General features: G+C 35.9%; 1 protein-coding gene across 4 annotated transcripts in view; it reads left to right on the top strand.

The window, feature by feature from the left end:
• Nucleotides 1-24,128, top strand: part of Cdh7 (cadherin 7) — a 191,422-nt gene extending 167,294 nt beyond the window's left edge. For 3 of the 4 annotated variants that reach the window (XM_041648837.1, XM_041648835.1, XM_041648839.1), the window contains one exon: nt 20,468-24,128. In XM_041648837.1, coding sequence (XP_041504771.1) covers nt 20,468-20,982 — 515 coding nt within the window. In that variant the 3' untranslated portion in view covers nt 20,983-24,128. Of the gene's footprint in view, nt 1-4,762; nt 4,786-20,467 lie in introns of all 4 variants that reach the window. The other variant, XM_041648838.1, reaches the window with a different exon arrangement.
• The last annotated feature ends 391 nt before the right edge of the window (nt 24,129-24,519 follow it).

Below are 24,519 nucleotides of genomic sequence, written 5' to 3'. Positions count from 1 at the left end.
TGTATTTTGGGTCTTGTGGTGTGTACTTGTGTAGGGGGTGTTGGATATCTGCAGTGTGTGTGTATTTGTGTGGGGTGTGTTGTCTCCATGATTGTCTCCATATAATCAGGCAATGTCAAAACAGGAATGACAAAAAAGACCAATGCAATGATTCTTAATGATATTCTGCTGTACTCATCAATGCATCACTGAGGCATTACCCATCACATTATAGAAACAGATACAGAGATTCAATACCAAACATTAGGTAGAACTCAAGGAATACTGTGGAAGAAGGGGAGGAAGGATTGTAGAATCCAGTGGTGTCAAAGATACCACAAGGAATCTTACAGAATAAACTAACCTGGGCTCAGAGGGACTCACAGATACTGCATGGGACTGACATAGGCACCCCACCTATATATTACATTTGTGTAGTTTGATCTTCTTGTTGGACTCCTATGAATAGGAGCATGGACTGTTTCTAACTATGTTGCCTATTTTGGGACCCATTACTCCTACTGGTTGACTCATCCAGCCTTAATAGAAAAGGAGATGCCCAGTTTTGATGCATCTTGATATACCGTGGCTTGCTGAAATCCAAGGGATACTGACATGCAGTTGCAGGGAAACAGTGGAGATGAAGTGGATTGGGGTGGGGATTGGGTGAGAAATTTGGAACAGGGGAGAGAGGAGAAAATTTGTTGTGATATAAAATGAAAAAATGAACAGAAACAAACAAGCAATAGATAAAACAAAAAGAACAGGCTTCTAAGTATAGCGGCGTAAATAAATGCAGGCAGATAGTAAAGAATATATACAGCTTTAATGATTAAATAAACTTACAGAACCGAGGTTCCCGCGTAGAACAGGAAGCAGGAAAAGGGGCAGCGCAGGCTCCACACGCCCGATTTATCAGTCAACATTCGCCCAAGGCAAACCTGACCCTAAAGGGCTGGCTTAACCCTACATCTCCCCCTTTTGTCTAAATAAGACAGAACTAAACCAAATATAACTATAAACAATAATAACAAGTGATAAATATAACAAACAATATTGAGAACAAAAGTTTTGCTAGACATTCTATCTCAAGGAGTCTAAATAATGTAGAGAGTAACTACAATTAAATAATCTTCAACTCCGTCAAAGATCTGAGAAGGGAATAAATATTACTTAACAAATGAGATATATCCAAAATATGCAACAAATGACAGAGACAACTGACTACCTGGGCAATCACCCAATGTCTCGTTTGCAATGTTGAGTCAACCAACTTTGGCTAAGGCCTAACATAACTGACATAACATTATCAAATGCAAGGAACATTCTTAGAATTAGCCTACCCTGTCTTGGCAAGATAAGACAATCCTGTTTCATATCTTAGTCAGTAGTTAAGGTATGGGCTTTTCTTAACCCAAAGGCCAGTTCTGCCAAGAAGACAAGCTCCCAGTGGAGTGTCTTTGGTGTTCAATGTTCTCTCGGGATTAGAGTGGCATTGCCAGGTGTAATTGTGTCTCGTTGGCACAGAATTCTAAGTTAGATTAAAGGCCATTTTCTACAGCTCTTCAAAGAGGCTGAAGATTATATTATCTATACTAAATATAATCTCTATATATCTAAAAGATCTGATTAACCTAAAAATAAATATGACAAACATATAATTCTCAATACCTATCTAATTTGAAAACTAAGAGAATAAACAATTGTGCAATATAAGAAGACAATGATCTTCACCTGTAAACAATGTCATTACATATCAAATGTAAACAATGTTATTACATAAATAGTATCAGATGTAGAAATGTACATTGTGATATGGTAGATGTATCAATACAATATAAGCATACTCTTATACAAAAATAGAGGTAGGAACACTCACATTCAATATTCAATATATCAATATACAAGAAACAGTACCAATATAATTTTCTAAAAACAGTAAGTCACAAATATCAATCATCCCATCAAACCAGTTAATCCCCCCTTTCTTTTTTGAATGTACCCCTATTCCATACAAGATCTTCCCATCCCCTCAACCCTACACCAACCACTAAAAGATGTCCCTAACCCTGTGGAAAAAATCTGTTGGGAGAGGGGACGTCATCCTCTTAGACTGCTTCTAGCTGACATGGGGGCAACATTCTTCTTAGGGGCCCCTGTGAAAGCAAATGATGGTAAAATTCCCAAATTAACCTGTGATATAAGAAAATTATAACTAGTCTCTGATCATTTTGAGAAGGTCCTGCCAGAGTGTTGTCAAAAATGTGCATCATTTGAAATTGTCTCATGCAGTTGGTACCAAAAAACAGGTCTAATACTAGCACTTAAAAAAATATTCATGACGTCATAAAAGCCAGATTGAGTTGATGTTGTGGGGCCCCATCTTCATCCTGGAAACTCCAAAGATTACTGTAGGAAAATTAGTTGCTTATTATGGGAAATTTAAACATTAACAACAAGGACATATGCTGACATATAAAGAAAGACACAGATATGAGGAAAGGCAAAGAAAGTTTATCAAGTATAAAATTATTCTTATTCTGTCCCATTTCATGGCTCCTGACCTGAGACAGAAACTCTGAGATATCTCTTATCAACAGGCTTGGAATTGACGAGGGACTGAGCCATAGTCCAAATACAAAACCAGCTCTACACATTTATAAAGAAGTGTTCAATAAAACATATAAATATATATAAAAAATCAATACTTACAGAATGTATAGAATTTTACTGTTGATCCTTAGTGAGTCGTAACTATTTTCCATCCATCAGTAATTAAATATTCAGGGTCCCTTAAATTATTTGAAGATGAGTATTTTCCTGCGGAGATAAGAAAAGAACCCTGCCTCCAACCTATCTGTCATCCTTACCATCAGTATGCTCACAATCATTGTGAATGAATTGTTATTTATCTTTTCCAAGTGACTTCTCTTCTTCAAACTGAACCTTTATTAATTTTGACGGTATCCATAATTTTTCCTCACCTGTGCAGATAAGAGCAAAACCCCTTCCCCAATGTAGCACATCTCCTGGCTTACATTGTGAGGTCAGCACATCCTTGAAATAAACTGGTTGATTTAGTTCAGCAAACTTTTCCATTATGCAATGTTTTTCTGCAGCAGTCATTCCCTTCTAAATAGCATTGAGAAAATTCAAGGTTAACAAAGCATTATGTAACCTATTTCTGGGGGTGTTTTCCACCCCTTTCTGTTTGTTCAACATATCCTTTATAGTTCGATTTGATCTTTCTATGACTGCTTGAACTGTAGGATTGTATGGTATACCTGTAACATGCTTGATATTGTAATAATTAAGAAACTGTTTCATTTTCCTAGAGACATGAGCAGGACCATTATCTGTCTTTATTTGTAAATGACTTCTAATAAATGAGTGATTACTGAATCAGCTTTTTCTGAACTTAAAGCAGTTGTCCACTGAAAGCCTGAATAAGTGTCAATGATGTGATGAACATACTTCAATTTGCCAAATTCTGCAAAGTGGAACACATCCATCTGCCAGATTTCATTCCTATGGGTGCCCTTAGGATTAGCCCCTGCAGGCAGTGGCATTTGGTTATGGAAAGAGCAAGTAGGACATTTCTTTAGAATCTCCTTAGCTTGTTGCCATGTAATTGAAAACGCTTTCTTCAAACCTTTGCTATTAACATGATGTTATTTATGAAACTCAGAGGCTTGTAGCATACTACCAATCAAAAATTGATCAATTTCTGCATTACCTTGTGCTAGAGGACCTGGCAGACCTGTATGGGATCGGATGTGTGTTATGTACATAGGGCAAAGCCTGTTCCTGATCAAATCTTGAACCTGGATAAACAATGAGGTTAGTTCAGTATCATCAGGTATAAATTCAGCACTTTCAATATGTAAAATAATTCTTTCTGCGTATTGTGAATCTGTAACTATATTAATATGTTCTTTAAAATATCTTAGTACCATAAGAATGGCATATAATTCTGCCTTCTGGACAGAATAATAAGGACTTTGTTCCCCATTACCCAAGTCTTCTGATTTGTAACCTGCCTTCCCTGATTTATTGGCATCAGTATAGAATGTATGGGCTCCAGTTATTGGAGCATCATGGACAAGTCGAGGAAGAATCCAAGAAGTTCTCTTTATGAAGTTAAGCCTCTTGCTTTTTGGATAGTTGTTATTAATGTCTCCCAAAAACTTAGCACAAGCTCTTTGCCATGGTTCATTATCTTCCCATAATTTCTTTAGTTCACCAACAGTTAAAGGCACTATGATTTCTGCTGGGTCTATGCCTGCTACTTGATGAAGTCTCAGCTTGCCTTTTATAATTAACTCAGAGACTTTTTCCACATAAGTTTTCAGTTTCTTACTTGGTTTATGTGGTAATAAGATCCATTCCAAGATAATATCATCTCTCTGCATTAAAATTCCTGTAGGAGAAATTTTTGATGGTAATATGACGAGAATACAATTGAGCTCTGGATTCACTCTGTCCACATGTGCCTGTTCTTATTTCTACTAAATAATTTTCAGTTCCTTTTCTGCTTCAGCTGTTAATTCTCTGGGACTGTTTAAATCTTTATCACCATCCAAGGTTTTTTTCAAATGAATTATTAGATCAGGTGTTATCCCAATAGCTGGTCGTAGACTGGAAATGTCTCCTAACAGTCTTTGAAAGTCATTAAGAGTACGTAGGCCATCTGTCCTAATTTGTACCTTTTGTTTCTTAATTTTTTGCAAACCTGTTTTGTAACCTAAATAATTAACAACATCTCCCCTCTGAATTTTTTCAGGAGCACTTTGCAATCTCCATAAGGTAAAAGTATCTTTATTTCTTCAAATAGTCTGTTCAAGGTATCCATGTTTGAATCAGATAACAAAATGTCGTCCATGTAATAATACAATATCGATTTGGAAAATTTATTGCGGATTATTTTTAATGGTTGATTCACAAAATATGGGCACAGGGAGGGGCTATTTAACATACCCTGGGGGAGGACGGCTGAGTGGTACCTCCTCGAAGGTTGAGAATTATTATAAGTAGGCACTGTGAAGGCAAATTTTTCTCTATCTTCTTTTTGTAAAGGTATAGTGAAAAAACAGTCCTTTAAATCAATAACTATGAGAGGCCATCATTTTGGTAATAAAGAGGGCAAAGGGATTCCAGATTGGAGAGGGCCCATAGGTTGAATAACCTTGTTGATGGCCCTGAGATCTGTCACCATTCTCCATTTACCTTATTTTTTCTTAACCACAAATACAGGAGAATTCCAAGTGCTGGTAGATTCTTCTATATGTTGAGCATGTAATTGCTCTTGTACCAGTTGTTCTAAAACCTGTAACTTTTCCTCAGCGAAAGGCCTTTGCTTTGTCCATATTGGTTTCTCAGTCAACCATTTTAGAGGCAAGGCTGTTGGTTTCTCTGAAGGAACATCAATTGCTTGCTCTAGAACAGCCTGAATAACCAGTTTTCTCCATTTGTAATATCTTTTAATATTATTCTCAGAAATATAGGCTTTAGAAGTAGCAGGAATGTTAATTTGGGTATTCCATTGTTGTAATAGGTCATGACCCCATAAATTCATTGCAATATTGGCTACATATGGCCTTAATTTTCCTATTTGTCCCTCTAGTCCTATACATTCAACCCATCTCATGCTCTGCCTTACTCGAGATAGGGTTCCAATTTCCAGGAGTTGAACATTTACATTCTGAAGAGGCCAATATGGATCCCAAGATTCTGGGGTAATGATACGTACATCAGCACCTGTTTCCAGAAGGCCAGTAAGAAAAATGCCATTTACACACACTCTCAGCTTAGGTCTTTGATCATTTATAGAAGTGTGCCAAAACACATGTAACTCATCTTTCTGATCATTATTGCTTGTAACAGTAGGCATGGGGCTTCCTAATTGTCCTCACAGGGCACGTTCTCTGCAGAAACTGGAAATGACTGAACCATGTTTGCCATGGGGGCCTTTGAGGCCCCCCCTCTCACATATCCCGTCTGTATCAGGGTGCCTTGTCTATCTCTTGTAGACCTACATTAATTCATGCAGGGTCTGCCTTTTGCACATCTTCTACATAAACCTGAAGGCTGATTCCTCCTATTTCTGTTATTTCTAGAAGATGCATTATTATTATTTCTGAAAATCCGTTGTTTACAATTCCTTTTCATATGACCCATTTTGCCACAATACACCACATTTGGTATTCTGGTGTCTCCTTTTACCATTGGAAATTGCTTCTTCTACCCGTGCTTCAGTACCATAATCAAATGTATCAACATTCAGTGTATGCAAGACCCATTCTTCCAAGGGCGCTGATCTGAGCTTTAAAGGCCCCAAAATCTTTTTGCATTCCACATTTGCATTTTCATAAGCCAAAGACTCAATCATTATACATCTTGCTTCTGGGTCAGATATCCCTATTTGTACAGCCTTAGTTAATCTTTGTAAAAAGTCACTAAAGGGTTCTCTCTGACCCTGTTTAACTGTGACAAATGATTCCATTCTCTGTCCTGGGTCTTGTACCCTGTCCCAAGCCCTTAAGGCTGCTGTAGTACACATGGAGAGTGTGTTTTCATCCAAATTAGCTTGTTCCTGAGGGTCAGAAAAGAGCCCTTCACCTAGAATTTTATCTAGGGAAATGTCAATTCCCTTCACCTTTTCCTGATGTTCTAAAAGTCTAGCCTCTTGCCTGAATAAGCATTTCCATTTCAATTGCGGTCCACTCTCAAAGACCACGGAGCTCAGCTGGAGCCAGTCTGAGGGGGTTGCTCTGCTTGTTGTGGCCTAAGATTTTAGCATCTCTTTAACAAAAGAGGCATGCATCCCAAAAAGTCATGACAGCCTGTTTAATTTCTTTGAGAACATTCATACGGACAGGCTCCCATGTATCTTCCTTGATGACCTTAGGGTTTCTGGAACCAATCACCTTCTCTGTTGTTATTACTGGAAAGGCAGGTAGAGCTGTAGGTAGAGCTTTGTGGAAATTGTCCCGGAGGGATTTACCCACAAATGTAGTTAAAATTTGCCTTTCTACACTTTGCTCTTCTTCATCAGAATTTAGAAGTTCCTCAATCTTTTTAATCCTATTCACCATTGCCTTCTGCAATGTCTGAATCTCCTGTCCAGAATTATGTTCCAAAGCCTTCATTGAGGATTCTAAAGTATGAAGTTTGTCCGCTAGAGATAACTTGTCATCTTTGGACATAATTTTTATTGCATAAACTGTGCCTTCTTGTATTGAGAATCTTTCTGTCAATCTGTCATAAGCTTTAGACAAAATTCGATTGTCACATTCAGCAGTTTTGATTATCTCAGTTAATGTTTCAGTTCCTTCAGAAATGGACTGCTGGAACTTATGCTCCAAATCATCTGTTCCTTCTTCGATAGTAATGAATTTCTCCTTAACATCAGCCTGTAACTTTTCTAAATTTTTCTCAGTTAATCGAGTCATATTAAACAAAAATCTGATCTCTTCCTGGAGAACTTCAAACTAATTCTTGAGAAGATTGTTGTCATTCTCAATAGTTTTTAAATGTTCAACCTCTGCCTTAGGAGACTTTATCATATTTCTATTGTCAAACCGTATAGTGCCAAGGAAAACTACAAATCCCAGAAATAACCATAGATGTGGTATGATAGACACCTCTTGTAAAATCTCCCACATGGTGCACTCAAAAAGCTGTTAAAATCTAAAACAGTCACATTCTCAGACATTTTATTTATAAAAGAAAAAAAATTATTTTACCTTCAATGACTGGTTCCTGCCAGTGGTGGCTAAAGGGTCCACTTGAGTCCATGTCGCCTAAGTCTGAAATAAATGACTCAAAAACAAAAATTGGAGCAGACACCAGGCTGATAAATAGCAATTGGGCCAGAAAGGGAACAGAGAGAAAGCCACCAAAATGAACAAATCAAAGGGATGCCTGCGTGCTTGAGCCAGCTCCCAGGGCCGCCGTCACGTGACCCAAGTGCTGGCGGAGGTGGGAGGGGAAAAGAAGCTGATCATGCTATTACAGAGGCGCTTGTACCACTGTCGGGCATGGCGGGGCGCACAGACTTGGCTGATTTCAAACCACCGGGGAGTGCTAATTCTCCCATCCCATTTGACTTTCTAGCAGGCTCCAGGAAAAAATCAAGTCACTCAGAATCTCAACTGCTTCCACAGCCTTAGTCGGACCCACAAGTCGCAGTGCTAAAAGGGTACAGTCTGCACGCCAAGGGAGACCTCCGGGGGGGGGGGGTGCCACTGGGAGCGGTCACCCCCAGGAGTCTCCAATTTGGGGCAGGTATCCACAAAGCCTCACGGAGCGCCAAATGTAGCGGCATAAATAAATGCCGGCAGATAGTAAAGAATATGTACAGCTTTAATGATTAAATAAACTTACAGAACAGAGGTTTCCGCGTAGCACAGGAAGCAGGAAAAGGGGCCACGCAGGCTCCGCACGCCCGATTTATTAGTCAACATTTGCCCAAGGCAAACCCGCCCCTAAGGGGCTGGCTTAACCCTACATCTAAGAAATAACAAAATGTAACAACATAATACATCATAAGACAAAGCAAAAATTATCACATCAAAGTTGAACATGGCAACCCAACAATAGAAAAAGAGTCCCAAGAGCAGGCAAAAGAGTCAGAGGGCCACTTCTCCCAGTCAGGATCTCATAAAAGTACTAAAATATTTTGTAGTAGTTTCCCACTGCATGTGGTTTCAACACAACACCCTCAAATGCTTTCCCCCAATGTTGGGTATCATTCTACACTCTGTTCCTTAACTCCACCATCCCTTATGTCACCCCCCCCCCCCCGATTTTCACTTGCCTCTCTTCTGCTTGTAAAATCTATTCTATTTCCCTCACTCAGGGAGATTCTGTATCCCCTCTAACCATCCTCTCTTTGCCTAACCTCCCTGGGTCTATAGATTGTTTTTTTTTATTAACTCAGTGATTAACATCTCCTTTTATGTGACTGCATAACAAATTTGTCTTTCTGAGTCTGTGTCACCTCACTCAGTATAATTTTTTTTTCTAGTTCCATTCATTTGCCTGCAATTTTCATGGTGTTCATTTTTTATAAAGCGAAATAATACTTTATTATGTAAATACAACACATTTTCTTTATGATATTTTTTGTTTTTTCTAATTTCTTGCTTTTATAAATAAAGCTGCAATTAACATTGTTGAGCAAGTGTCTTTGTGGTTGGATGGAATATGTTTGGGTATAAACCCAAGAATGGTATAACAAGGCCTTGAAATAGATAAATTTTATACTTTTAGAGAAGATATTATATTGATTTCCATAGAGTTTGTACAAGATTTCCCTCCCACCAGGAATAGAAAATTGTTTCTCTTGTTCCACATCTTCACCCGCATGAGCTAGGTCTTATTTTATTGATCTTACCTGTTCTGACACATATAAGATGGAATCCAAAACTAGTTTTGATTTTCATCTCCCTAAAGGCTGAGGATGTTGAGCATTTCTTGAAGTGTCTTTCAAACTTTTGATATTCTTCTATTGAGAATTCTGTGTTTAGATCTCTACCCTATTTTTCATTGGATTATTTGTTTTTTGTTAATATCTAGTTTCCAAGTTGTTTTTATATTTGTATATTAGTGCTCTATCATATGTGGAGTTGCTAAGAATCATTTCCAATTCTGTAAACTGTTTCTTTGTCCAATTGATGCTGTCATTTACTTTATATAAGCTTTTCAGTTTCATGATATTCCATTTATCAATTGTTTATCTTAATGCCTATCTTGTCTTATTGGTGTTCTGTTCAGAAATTCATTGCCTGTACCAATGAATTTTAGGTCATTTCACACTTTCTCTTCTATCAGATTTAGTGCATCTGCTTTCTCATTACTTTTTATAGCAATACATTTTAAAATATATGATTATTTTTATTTTATGCATATGGCTGTTTTGTCTACATGAATATGTGCATACAGAGGTTAGGAAAGTGCATCAGATCTGTAGAAGGAGCTGTGGGCTGAGTTCCTGCCACTCGGCTCCCAGCCGCCTGGCTAGCTTATGCCCCGAAATAACAACACACAAACTATATTCATTTAAACACTGCCTGGCCCATTATATCTAGCCTCTTCTTGTCTAACCTTTATATCTTGCTTAACCCATATTTAGTAATCTGTGTAGCACCACGAAGTGGTGTCTTACGGGGAAAGATTCTAGTGTACATCCATCTTGGGCTGGAGCTTCATCACCTCTGACCCAGAGAGGAGAGGCATGGTGTCTGCCTAACTTCCCTTCTTCCTAGCATTCTGTTCTGTTTACTCCACCCACCTATGTTTAACCTATCAGGCCAAGCAGTTTCTTTATTAATTAACCAATGAAATCAACAGATTGATATGACACTCCCACATACTAGATCCCCTTAAATTGTGGTTGTGAGACTTCATTTGGGTTCTCAGAATTGAACATAGGAGCACCAGAAGAGCAGCAATTATGCTGAACCATGAAGCTATCTCTCCATACTCCAGTTACTTCTCTGTAGCTCTTGTAGACCAGATTGGACTCAAACTCATAGAAATTCACCTCCTCTGCCTCCTGAGTGCTGAGATTAAAGCACCACTGCCTGGTCAGTTGCTGCTTCTTGATAAAAAAGCAAGGAAAGTTATCTTGCCAATAACTTACCAGCTTTTCTTCCTCAAGCTTAAATTTTATGATGTGGAAATAGAGACATGTCAGTCTCCACCTCTATTTATATTTTTTCAGTCTTTGAGTATTTTTTTCTTTTGCTTGCCCTCACCTCTCTGTTGGAATCATATTTACACCTCAATACTCTAAATAAAAGAAATACCCCCAAACTCAGAATATGAGGTTTCTTATATTAAAACTGAGTACATCATGAATGAAATCACAACATTCGACTTCAGATTTGATCATATGGAAGTCAAACAACCACTTTAATTTTTCCTCACGTAGAAAAGTTTAGCTGATATATTGAAAGAATTCTAGTATTTTTAAAAAGAAAAATTATGCCTATAACTAAGAGCAGTACCAGTTATGTTCTATGTATTATAATAGTTAAATTCCTATTTTATCAAATGAAGTTTTTTTCTGAATAAATCATTTTAAAAAAAAAACTATGTACAACTGATACATTAAGTCATTAATGAAGTAGATCTTTCAGAAACTCAGAAAAAATTACCTGCTTTTATTTAAAGTATTTCTCATCATTGACAATTGCATGAATATTTTGGGAATATTACAGTTAGATACCTTACTTTGCCCAAGAATACCTAAATTTTCTTACTGAATCTTCTGCTATGTTTACTCTACTAGGTTCTATTTGTTTCTGTACTTGGACCATAATTTCAAGTGTTTGAAGTGATGTAGTCTCCCTTCCTGCTCTTTGCTCTTCACACAGAGTGTCATACTCCATAAGCCTTGGCATAAGAGGCTGCTTATAGAAACTCATCATTCTAGCTAAAATTCCAACATTTCTAAAGTGGGCAGTTTGACATTCAGCTGTCATTTATCATTTCATTATGCTTCTACAACCTTAGAAATATAAACTAGTTTTAGCCTTCTTTTGCTGAGGCTGCTTATGATTCTGGTCAACTGGAAAATGTTTTCTTGGTCTGGGTCTTTAAATAGAGTCAGAATTTTACTAATGTGCAAAAATGTTTACTAAGTCATTGAGAATGTGGATGAAAGCAGAAGACATGTAAAAACTGTACTATTTCTCATGATCTATAATACATAACTATCATTAACACCTGAGAAAATGTACAGTATCTCAGTTGCTATTTTATGAGAGCAAATATGTTCCTACTTAAAGGAAACAGAAAAGAGAAAGGAGAAATGGTTTGTTTTCATAAGTTAATGCAATGACCTTGGCATTGACCCAAGTACTTTGCCTTTTTAAACATTATGTGATTTAATGCTCATAAACTGTTTTCAAGGCAACTATTTTTATTAATGCCCTTTTTCTTTTTTTAACTTTATTTTACTTTATTTATTTTTTGTGGGGGAGTATTTAAGACAGGGTTTCTCTGTAACCTTGGAGTACTGGAAATAGCTTGGCCTCAAACACACAGAGATCTGCCTGCCTCTTATTTTATTTTATTTTTTAAAGAAAACTATCTTTTTTCATTTTTTTTCTTGGTTTTTTCGAGACAGGGTTTCTCTGTGGCTTTGGTTCCTGTCCTGGAACTAGCTCTTGTAGACCAGGCTGGCCTCGAACTCACAGAGATCCACCTGCCTCTGCCTCCCAAGTGCTGGGATTAAAGGCGTGTGCCACCACCGCCCGGCTCTTTTTTCATTTTACATACCATTCCAGTTCCCACTCCCTCCCCTCTTCCCATTCCCCACTCCACCCCACCCATTCCTAAGAGAGAGTAAGACACATTGCTTTGAGGAAGGACAAAGACTATCCCTACTATGTCTAAACCAAGCAAGGTATCCATCCAAAAAGAAAGGATTCCAGAAAGCCAGTTCAAGCAGTAGGGATAAATCCTGGTGCCACTGTCAGTTGCTCATCAGTCTTCCCCTGATATACAACTGTCACTGAGATTCAGAGGGACAAGTTTGGAAGTGGTGGGCTTCCACGAGCTCAGGTAAACTGTTTCTGTGGGTGTCCCCATCATGGTCTTTATCTCTTTGCACATGTTCTCACTCCTCCCACTTTTTAGCTGGACTTTGGAAGCTCCACTGTGGATCTCTGCTTCTGTTTCCATCAATTGCTGGATGAAGGTTCTAACTCTTTGGTGAAATTTAAGGTAGTCATCAATCTGACTATAGGATATGCCCCTTTTCTTAGAACAAACAAAAGATTAGGGAAGTAGGTACAAAGTCAAAAGACAAATACAGATTAGACTCAGAAACCTATCAGAAGCAGCAGAAGGGAGGAAACAAGCTTCCTCTAAATAGTCTTGAAAATCTGTTCATCAAAATATAACTTCTAACATGAAATACCAAGATGCTGCTGGGAAGTGATTAAATATCTCTAGCTTAGTGGCTACCACAATAAAAGCATGAATGTTATCTGTTTCATGAGGTGAGTTTCTAGATCGTGACTTAATTCAGGATGTTTAATATATATGGTATACTCCAGTTACTTCTGACCTTGGGAAAACACACTTGATATTACATATATTAATGTCAATAATATATTTTGGTACAAAATATAGCACACAAATTGTACTTGTGTATAAAGTATTCATTATAGTTTGAACAGTTTTGCTCTGTCTTAATTTAGATTCAAATAAAATCATTGTAATGATCACATTTAAATAAAAAGTGTCTTGGGATACTCATTTTCACTAAAGAAAGATGAATTTTAGTTGTAATTAAACCTTTAAATGTCTTGAGACATGATAACAATGATCTGTTTTTCATGGTTTTTGCAAAATCCTAATTAGTATAATTTTACATCAGCTCTCAGTATATATACTCCAACTCCTACTGAATAGCTGAAATGAGAAATCCCAATAGAACTATCAAATCTTGAAACATATTCCTACAGCCTGGTCTTTTCTTCACCTAGTTTCTAATTTTCTTGTTTTTCTATGTCAGCTTTGTTTCTATTTTACCTTACATAAGGAATTAGACCTCAATCTCTTTTTTAAAAAAATTTATTGATTTTTATTTTGCCCTACATTTTTCTCTGCTCCCCTCCATGCCTCTCCTCTCCTATTCAACCCTCCCCAAGGTTCCCATGCTTTCAGGAGATCTTGTCTTTTTCTGCTTTCCATGTCAATTAAATCTATGTATGTCTCTCTTGGGGTCCTCATTTTTGTATAGGTTCTCTGGATTGTGATTTGTAGACTGGTTTTATTTGCTTTTCTGTTTATAAACCACTTATGTGTGAGTAATATGATAATTGTCTTTCTGGGTATGGGTTACTTCACTCAAAAGGTGTTTTCCAGATTCATCCTTTGTCCTGCAAAATTCAAGATATCATTATTTTTTTCTGCTGTGTACTACTTTATTGTGTAAATGTATCACATTTTCCTTATCCATTCTTCAATCAAGGGGCATTTATGTTGTTTCCATGTTCTGGCTATGACAAAAAATGCTGCTATGAACATATCCTTTTGATATATACCCAAAAGTTATATTGCTGGGTCTTGAGGCATGCTGTTTCCTAATTTTCTGAGAAATGGCTACACACTAGTTTTAAGCCATGGTGATCCAGTAAGATCCATGAGGTTATTCCATTTTTTGTATCCATTAGGGTTTGTTTTATTGCCAAGTATGTAGTCAATTTTTGAGAAGGTTCCATGAGGTTATGAGAAGAAGGTATATTATTTTATATTTGGATGGACTATTCTATAGATATAAGTTAAGTCCATTTGAGTCATAACCTCTGTTAGTTCCCTTATTTCTTTGTTCTTTTTTTTTTTTTTTTTTGTCTAACTGATCTGTCTAGAGGTGAGAGTGGAGCGCTGAAGTATCCTACTACTACTGTGTGGGGTTTAATGTATGATTTAAGCTTTAGAAGTCTTTGTTTTACATATGAGGGTGCCCTGGGGCATAGATGTTCAAAACTGAGATTTCCTCTTGATGGATTTTTCCTGTGACTAATATGAAATGTCCTTCTTTGTCTCTTTTGATTGATTTTAGTTTGAAGTCTATTTTGTTAGATACTAAGATATCTACACCAGCTTGTTTCTTAGGTACAATTGATTGGAAAATTTATTCCCAACCCTTTCCTCTGAGATGATGTCTGTCTTTAAGATTCAGGTGTGTTTCTTGTATGCAGAAAAAGGATGGATTCTGTTTTTGTATCCAATATGTTTGCCTCTGTCTTTTTATAGGTGAATTGAGTCCATTTATATTAAGATTAATGACGAGTGATTGCTATTTCCTGTTAATTTAGTTTTCATTGTTGGTTAATGTTAATTTGTGAGTTTTTCCCTTCTTTGAGATGTGCTGATATGAGAATATCAATTGTCTGTGCTTCTGTTGATATAGCCAACTTCCTTGGGTTGAAATTTTTCTTCTAGTATTTTGTGTAGTGGTGGGTTTGTGGCTAGATATTGGTTAAATCTGGTTTTGTCATGGAATATCTTGTTTTGTCCTTCTATGGAGATTGAAAGTTTTGCTGGGTATAATAGTCTGGGCTGTCATCTCTGGTCTCAATGTCTGTAATGCTTGACCATGACCTTCTGGCTTTCATTGTCTCCAATGAGAAGTCAGGTGTAATTCTGATAGGTCTGCCTTTATATGTTATTTTTCTTTTTCCTTTGCAACTCTTAATATTCTTTCTTTATTCTATATGTTTAGTATATTGATTACCATGTGGCTAGGGGACATTTTTGGATAAAGTTTATTTGTTGTTCTGTAAGCCTCTTGTATCTTCATAGGCATATCTTTCTTTAAGTTGGGAAAGTTTTCTTCTATGATTTTGTTAAATATATTTTCTGTGCTTTTGAGTTGAACTTCTACTCTTCTTCTATACCTATTATTCTTAGGTATGGTCTTCTCTTATCTATATTTCCTGGATATTTTGGTTTAAGCCTTTTAAAAATTTAATGTTTTATTTGACAAATGAGTCTATTCCCTCTATTATATCTTCAGCACTTAAGATTTTTTTCCATCTCTTGTATTCTGCTGTTAATGCTTGCATTTGCAGTTTCTGATCATTTTCTCTTGATTTCTGCTTCTATAATTCCCTCGGCTTGTGTTTTCTTTATGGTCTCTATTTCAGTTTTCAGGTGTTGACTATTTCTTTCATATGTTTGATTGCTTTTTCTTGGTTTTTTTTTGGGGGGGGGGATTTACTGATGGCATCAAATTTTTTTCCTCTATTTTTTTGGGAAAATTTCTCATTGCCTCTTTAAGAGTTTCAAACATTCTTCTTAAGTTATTTTTTAGGTCATTTTATTCTGCTTCATCTATATTTGGTTGATTAAGTCTTGCTATTGTAGGATCTCTAGATTTTGCTCATGTTCTGTTGCTCTTTTTGGTGGTGTTGCCCGTGTTATTACCTTGTCTACTCATCTTTTCCTCTAATTGGTGTGGTTTGGGCTGTCTGTGATTCTGTTGATTAATTCTCTAGGTACCAGTAAATCCAAGGCTCATATGGTTGTACCTTGTGGTACATTCAGTGCCATGGTTCTGGTTACCCTTTTTGTTGCTCAGTTCTTCTAGGCTTTGCTGTACTCCTTTGGAGTTTGCTGTCTCAGGCCTGCTCTAGCCTAAGTTGTTGGCTCAGACCTCTTTCTGTAAATGTCACTTGTCTGGTTCTGCTCCTGCAAAGATCTCTGGCTTTTGTGTTAGTCTCTGGTTCAGATCTACTCCCTCAAAGGTCTCAGACTCATATGTGCTTAGAACCACAGAGGACCTGGCTCAGGCCTACTCTCTTGGAGGTCTCAGACTCATGCCCTAACCTACAAAGGTTTCTGGTTTCTGTCTACTCCCTTTGATGTCCAAGACCAATGCCCAGACCCACAGAGATCCTGACTCAAGATTACCCATCAGAAGTCCCAGACTCAAGTCTTGACACTCAGAGATCTCTGGTTCCTGCTTACTATCTCAGAGGTCCCAGATCCACAGAGGTCCTGGCTGAGGCCTAGTACCTATGTTGTTCTAGACTCTTGCCCAGACCCACAGGGCCTACCTGTAGACCTCATTCTTACTTTAATAGTTCTTTACTTTATTCATTTGTTCCCATGGTGCTACATTGGATTTTCTCAAAGGTCCATCTTTCTGCTCTTAAATTTTGGAAACTGCTCAAACTTTTTTCCCTTTCATTGAAAATCTTTTTATTTCTCACAAAATATATCTTGGCTATAGTGTCCCTCACTTCTACTCCTCCCGGTTCTTCTCAACCTCCCTTAACATCTAGATTTACTTCCTTTATTTCTCTCATTGAAAACAAACAGGCATCTACAGAATAATAATGTAAGTTAAAGATAACTAAAAATTAATTCTCTCCCTAGACATTGAAACATTAAATCATACAACCTCCCAAAAGAAGTAGTATTTTTTTTATCTTCAAGCAATACTGAAATACTCCATATTCATATCTTGCCAGAAGCTGATCCAAAATAGCTGATATAGGGTTTCATATCTATTGAAAACGTGAGTTACAACAGCAGGATTAATAGTGGAATAAAATGCATTTTAACATGACATAACAAGTACTTTTTAGCAAATGTAAGAATATGATTCTTTTGTATAAAATATGATATCAATTTTATAAAAGGCTGATAATTTTGAAATATTTTGTTTACTTAGTCAATGATTTAAATATAAAGAAAATTTATCTGTTCCATAGCACTTGTTTCTTTACTTTTGCTCACTTAAGTTTATGTATTCATGGAAATTCTTATTGCCATTTGTTCTCAATTTGTTATGTCCTCTTGCTGTCTCCTGTTCACTTATCATCATACTCTTCTTTCTCAGAATTAGCTTTCTAATAGATATGTTATCCTTTTGTTTTCTCTGTAAGAATTCCCGTTAGGCTGTTGTTGCTGTCCTTGATTTCATTCTGAGGAAATCATCATAAAATACTAAAGTGGAGATGATCTATATATTTTAAATAATTAGGTTTCTTTTATAATAGTTTTATTTTTGAACGTTTCAGACAAGAACTCTCAATCTTTCTATCTTCCCTCCAACCTCTGCCTCTTCTCTCCAAATTTATATTATTTTTATTATTGTTATATGCATATGTACATATGGATATAAAACCTACCGAGTCCTGTAAGCTTACTCACATGTGCATATGTTCAGAGGTGACCTCTTGAAATTTGGTAACCTATGTGTGAGCTCCTTCCTGGAGGCGACTGATTCTCCCTCTCACAGTCATCACTGCTGTCTACAGTTCTTTATCGGAGGTGGAAGCATATAGAATTTCCCATATCATATCAACTTCCTTTGTCTTGATACTTGTCGTATTTAGACTGTCATATTGCTAACAGTTCAGTGGTGCATATTATCTGTTGTTTCTAAGAAGCCCACTCTATTAACAGGTGTTTTGGACCTCTGGCTCTTACAATATTTGCACTCTCTCTTACATTTTTCCCTGAGAGTGGTGCAGATATATTCTTTGGGATTGGACTCCTACAGTCAACTTATTTTCTTTTCTTCTGCTCAGATGTGAATTTTTGAAATTGTCTCCATCAGCTGTAAAATAAAATATGATCATGTGTCATGTGAACTATCTTTTTATGTGGGTGTAAATTTACACATTAGAGAATAGCTGATGATATTTTCTTAGAAACTTGAGGAAGTAGGCTCTCCCTTTAGGTCTTGGATCTATGCACTGATAGTTTGATAGTACTGGTTGTGAATTGTCATCTATGCATGGTACTTTCTTTAATTGAGAGTGTGTATCTGTGCAATTATAGTGTATTTGAATGTGCTTGTATGTGTGCTTACTTATGTTATGTGTGTGGAAGCCTGAAGATTACATTGGAATGTCTTCCTCAAGTACTTCTTATTTTTTGAGCCACTGTCAGTCATGGAAAACAGGGTCTTATTTTTTTGGATAGAGTGCTGTTCACTGAGATTATACATTTCACCTGTCTATCTCCCATAGTTATATTGTTTACAATCTTCCAGGCTTGTCTTTTTACACAGCTACTACTATTTTTCTCTCAGTTCCTCATGCTTTTGTTTTTCATGTTGCACTACTCCCTAGCTTCACTTCCTCTTTCCTGTCTACTCAACTTGATTATTCATGTTCTCATCCTCACAAGCTTTCAGTGCACTCATGAAATCTATTCTATTTCTTTTCAGACATTCTTAAAAGCAAAGATCTTTATAATTAGTTTAAGTCCCTTATTTGTTCTTTATGTTTTGTAGTGTTAGACCTCAGACACATGCTGGATAAGTCTTGTGCTACACTCTCTTGCCCATTAATCTGCTTTAAAAAAAAATATGTTGAGTGCTGGAAATCAAGCTCAGAGGGTAACATGCTTCTGCGCAATGTGAGGACTTGAGTGTGAATTCCAAGCATGATAGAGCATGTCTGTAATCCCAACACTCCTATAGTGATGTGAAACATGGAGACAAGAAAGTGCCCACATGTTTGTAGGCTAATTAATCTTTATTATGCAGGAGTAAATAAATGAAATATATCTCAAAAAAAGAAATAGTGAGGATCCACACCTGACACCATCCTCTTCCTTCTACAAGTGCACTGTCGCATGCTCACATCCATTTTTTTCTCTCTCTCTCCCTCTCTCTATCTCTCTTGCTCTCTCTTTCTCCCCATCTTTCTCCTTTTCCCTCCACTTACACATTTTAAAATAGGTTGAAAATAATAATACTCAAACAATAATATATTGATGTGTTTATTTTCTGCCTTCTGTAACTTCCAAAAAATTCAAGCCAAAGCAGTAAAAATTACTAAAAACATTTTGGATTTCAGCAGATAATTAAAAACACTTCACCTTTTTTTTGGGGGGGGGGGGGCTGGAGAGATGGCTCAGTGGTTAAAAATACTGGATGACTTACAAGGAATATGGCTTTGATTTCCACAACCCACATGGTCATTTAATGCATTCTGTAACTCCAATTCCAGGGAATCGAATGCCCTGATCTAGTCTTCAAAGAAGACAGGCACATACAAGGTATACAGGAATGTATGCACGAAAAGTTTCCACACCCACAAAATAAAAATAAATATTCTTTACTAAAAAAGACTGTTTACACTTTTGTGTTTTAAACAAACACACACACATAACAAAATGCAAAAACAGTCCTTTTACCACATTTTATCTCAAGTCTGTCAGCCATGAGAGGTAATCTGTTCTCAGTCTTGGGATCAATGTAGTTAGTGAAGCCTCCATCAGTTTGTTTATATTCACAATGGAGAATGCATTTAAACTCTGTTATACTAAAGGCTATGTTATTGCTCTCTTTTTCTTTTCAGAGAAACTGTATATTTCAACATTTGCTTGTATTTTTATGTAGAAGAAAAGTCAGTGATGTTAAACTAGTTTCTTAAGTCCATTGCTGAAAGCCTCACGTCTGCATTTTTGTCTTTATTTGTAATACAGAGCCCAAATTCATTATTTTACACTTGAAAGTGGAACTTACTTTACTTTAGAAGTTTTAAATCTTTCTAGATAGCATGGCATGTTGGATTTCATTAAAGCGCTGAATTTCATAACAAGGACCAGGCATTTATTCAAAGAAACTGGTCATATTCTGTAATCCATTACCATCTGGCATTGTACATGCTAATCTAGACAAAGAAAACATTTATAAATGACTCTTTTCCTTTACAAAAAAAAACCTCCCTTTGTGTGGCATAGCTTTGAAAGCATTATATTTATTCCGATTGGCCCTTTAACTTGTTCTATCAAATATTTTGGAGGTTAAAGCAAGACATCACTAGTGAACAGGTGTGGAAAAAATTTTGATGTCTAAAAGCATTCCATTTTATGGCAATTCTTTGTAGTTTTAGCACATTTGTAGATTGATTTCCTGTGAAACAGGGACACCAGCCCATTTCCCTACTAGGGGATAGTTCTCCACTTGCTGACATTTTCTCTCTGCCTTGTCACATTTCAGTGCTGATCCTCCTCATCGTTACTATGAGAAGACGAAAAAAAGAATCTCTCATTTTTGACGAAGAAAGGGATATTAGAGAAAACATCGTCAGATATGATGATGAAGGTGGGGGAGAAGAAGATACTGAAGCCTTTGACATGATGGCGCTGAGAAACCTCAACGTCATACGAGACAGCAAAACCCGCAGAGATGTGACTCCTGAAATTCAGTTTTTGAGTCGACCGACTTTAAAAAGCATTCCAGATAACGTCATTTTTAGAGAATTTATTTGGGAAAGACTGAAAGAGGCTGACGTGGATCCAGGAGCTCCTCCATATGACTCTCTGCAGACCTATGCATTTGAAGGAAATGGCTCGATTGCTGAATCTCTCAGTTCTTTAGATTCCATCAGTTCAAACTCTGATCAGAATTATGACTACCTAAGTGACTGGGGACCCCGCTTTAAACGACTGGCTGACATGTATGGAAATGGCCAAGAGAATTTGTACTCATCGCCTTGGACAGTAAATTTGTAATGTACTGAACAAAAACCCAGCAGAAAAAAGAAAAAAAAGAAAAAAATGTTTAAAAGAGAAGGAAAAGGCGGAAGTATTACATATAGTGAACAAGAACATTCATTCGTTGTACAAAAGAAGTTGTAAATATGTCTCCAATTTTATCAATTAAGGTTTCTGCCTTGGTGAACCCTTCACTAGATTATCAAAAGGATTTCACCAACCACAAACTCTGGAAATTTGAAGTTGTTTATTATTATTATTATTATTATTATTATTATTATTATTTGATAAAAAGACGTACTCAATGATTTGTGAATAGATAGCAACTCTCATACTTGCAAAGGCACCTAACTTGCCAGATATGTCCTGTTTTATCAGAAAACCAATGCTTTTGTGCATATACATTTATGGTACACTCTCTGACATGATTAGAGCATGGTGTGCCATCAAAAAATACTCCAACTACTTGCTTATCAAAACATTGGATAATTTTACTTCTACTGAAGCTTTTAGACTTATGATAGAGTTCGAAACAATTTTATTGTTGTTTGTGCACAGAAATATTTTGTTTCATTGAGCAATATTAAAATCCTCATAATAACTTTCCTAAATGAAATTCTCAATAAAAGCCAACAAAATTTTATTTAAGGCAACACAAATCACTGCTTGCCAATAAATTATAAGAAGTGTTCCCAATAAGAAAAAGATAGATAATTCTTCAAGTTTCAAGTGTATTTTAATTGTTCATGTAGGTATGATTTTAAACAATAGTTGCTATCTGTTCTTTAATTTTTATTTTCTCTTCTGATTTGTACAGGGGAATATATTTTTTACTTGACACATAGTGTTGTGTTTATTTATGAGCGCTAACCTCCACTCTGATCAGGATCGTCTTACTGCTTCGTGGGATTAAATTCAACAGCACATGCTGGCTTGTACAACAGGAAGGAAATAAAGCATGGAAATGGAGAAATAACTGTGCAGCAATTGAGTCTCATTGCCACTCACATCTCAAGAAAAAACATTGCTCCAAGGATGTACAAAGTTTTCTTCTGAGCCACTGGAGTATTCAAACTGTGAGAGTAAAGTGTTTATATTTCAAGAAGCCTTTTGAGAGAGTTGAGGTTTTTCTTTGATGCAGGAATTATCCTCCAAAATCATGATTCTATATGCTCCAAAGACTTTTCAAGGATCTGTTTCCCAGCTTCTTTTGTTGTAACACATTGACTAAAATATTGAGATTGAGATTTTAAATATATTTTAAAATGTATGACTCTAGATCTTCAACCCATTGTGTCCCCCAATGACTGAATGATGTGTAATTTCTCTATGATTTATATGTGCAAAAGGAAAGGTAGACATTTCAAGTAATCATATGTGTTTAAGATTGAAATGGATGTATCAAAATGAGGTGACTTTTAAAAATAATAATATTTCTACTTATTTTTCCTAGATTAATACTAGTTTACTGTGCATATAATCAACTAATAATGAATTTACTTTTTTTCCTTACTTTCTTCTTTCAAAATTAATTCATTTTGAGTTGTAAGGAAACCTATAGTTCAACACTGTGTATGAATTGCATTATAAAAATCCTCCTTCTGATAAGCAGAATTTAGAACTGAAATATGTTGGTTAAGTGAGGAGAAGTTATGTAGGATGCTGTACCTTGCAGTCCATCATTAGAAATGGAGTATGTGAAAGAGGCCTTCATTTTCATATTAACAGTAATTCAATAAATTTGATTGTATGCAAAGAGACCTTTAGTTGAATAAGTTATTTAGATGCTGTACTATGACTAGAGAGCTACTACACTTCTTGCTATATTCACTGGCATTTGTATAAAATTTAACCACAGAGTAAAAGGACCTGTTCATAACTCTTAGACATATATGAACCTTTATAAAATTAAAACAAATTTTATACTTACCTAGTTCAATGAAATTAGATTGTGGTATTGGAATTATATAGATGCTGAATTTGCAAGTGCTGAGAAAACAAATTACTACAAACTTCTTGATGTCTCGGAGAAAATAAAATAGTTATTGCAGGGGATAATGGTGTCTAGACTTTTGATTTTTACATATATTACTAAATAGTTGCCTTTTACAATGGGAAATTATCATTGTAATGCAGATTTTTTCACCTTGAAAAATTGAAAGATTTTATCCCTTAAATTCTGTCAATCTACTGCTAGTGCCAGCTTGAGAAAAGAATAATGGTTCTACTTTGTATACTGGTTTAAAATTGTTTGCATAGATCACAATATTGATTTGATTCTGTGGTAGTTTTGAAATTGTTGAAGATGGACAAAAGTACTTATTATCTGTAGAATTTTTATGACACTCCAAACTTAACAGCAATGAGGTAAATTTGTTATTATATTTTTGTTATCTTTTTGTTCTAAAAAATATATGCTATATTTGGCATAGTACTTCACAGCTAAGAGATTGCACCAGTTTATTGAAGAGATGAATTATTATATAAATTAAGAAGTTTTCTAAAGTTTATTTAAATACATATTTAGTATTTAGTGGTTAAATGTCATTTTACTTTAAACAGTCAGAAGTAGCTCAAGAACCAACATGTGTCTCGTTCTCCAAATTCACTTCCCCTGATATGATTTTGATGTGCATTTTATCTGTTGGTTTACTTTTTATTTGGGGAGGCAGGGTCCTATCCTATAGCATAGGGTTGCCTCATCTTCATCACAATCTGTTTTTCTCAATCTCTGGTCTGTCGAATAAAAGTATTATGTGACCAATTTGATTTCTAAATCCCGAACTATGTCATAAAGCTATAACTCATTATTATAGCTATATTATGAATAAAGATAATATCAAATAAAGACTATAAAAGATGTACTGACTTACATCCATCAACACAGATGTAATCATGGAAATAAGTGTGGTGAAAGAGAATAAAATACTTTACCATGATAATCAGTTTCTTAACTATTTAAATGTATTCATTTTTACAAAACAATTCATCATGTGCCAAATAGTCTTTACTTTGAACAGTTTAACTTCTTTAAAATCTAAATGAAGTTCATTTATTACAATGTATATTGAGGATATACATCTAAGTACCATTTCTGAATTATTAATTTTGGGTAATTTTAAATAATAATAAAAATATGTACCATATTCTAGAAAATACACTTTTGTCAGCAACAAACAAAAATCAAGAATGAAATTAAGAAAAATATTGACAGGTGTAGATCAGTGTACCAGTATTTTTCTCAGTGAACCTGGCTCCCTGTTTCTTTGTTATAAAGCTCTGCTGGGGCAAACTGCAGGTGAGGCTGGATCCAGAATGTTGGGATATATACAATGATAGCTAATAGTTCTACCTTCCATAAACATTCTCAATCACCTTAACTCTCAACACACTCCAGTTATATTTACCTTGGGAAGGAACAGGCACATACAACTGTTCTTTATCAACAGGAGAGTTGTAATGAGCAACATCTGTAAAATAACTCACACATGGACATGAAAACACCAACAGAATGTTACCATTACTATTCAAGTGTTAACTTGGAAGAAGCTGAAA

This window comes from Microtus oregoni, unplaced genomic scaffold (genome assembly GCF_018167655.1).
Source record: "Microtus oregoni isolate MIOR12 unplaced genomic scaffold, Mior012 000003F_ref0000135, whole genome shotgun sequence".
Taxonomy (NCBI): domain Eukaryota; kingdom Metazoa; phylum Chordata; class Mammalia; order Rodentia; family Cricetidae; genus Microtus; species Microtus oregoni.
Note: the sequence above shows the minus strand (reverse complement) of the source record. Positions and strands in the feature narration are given on the sequence as shown.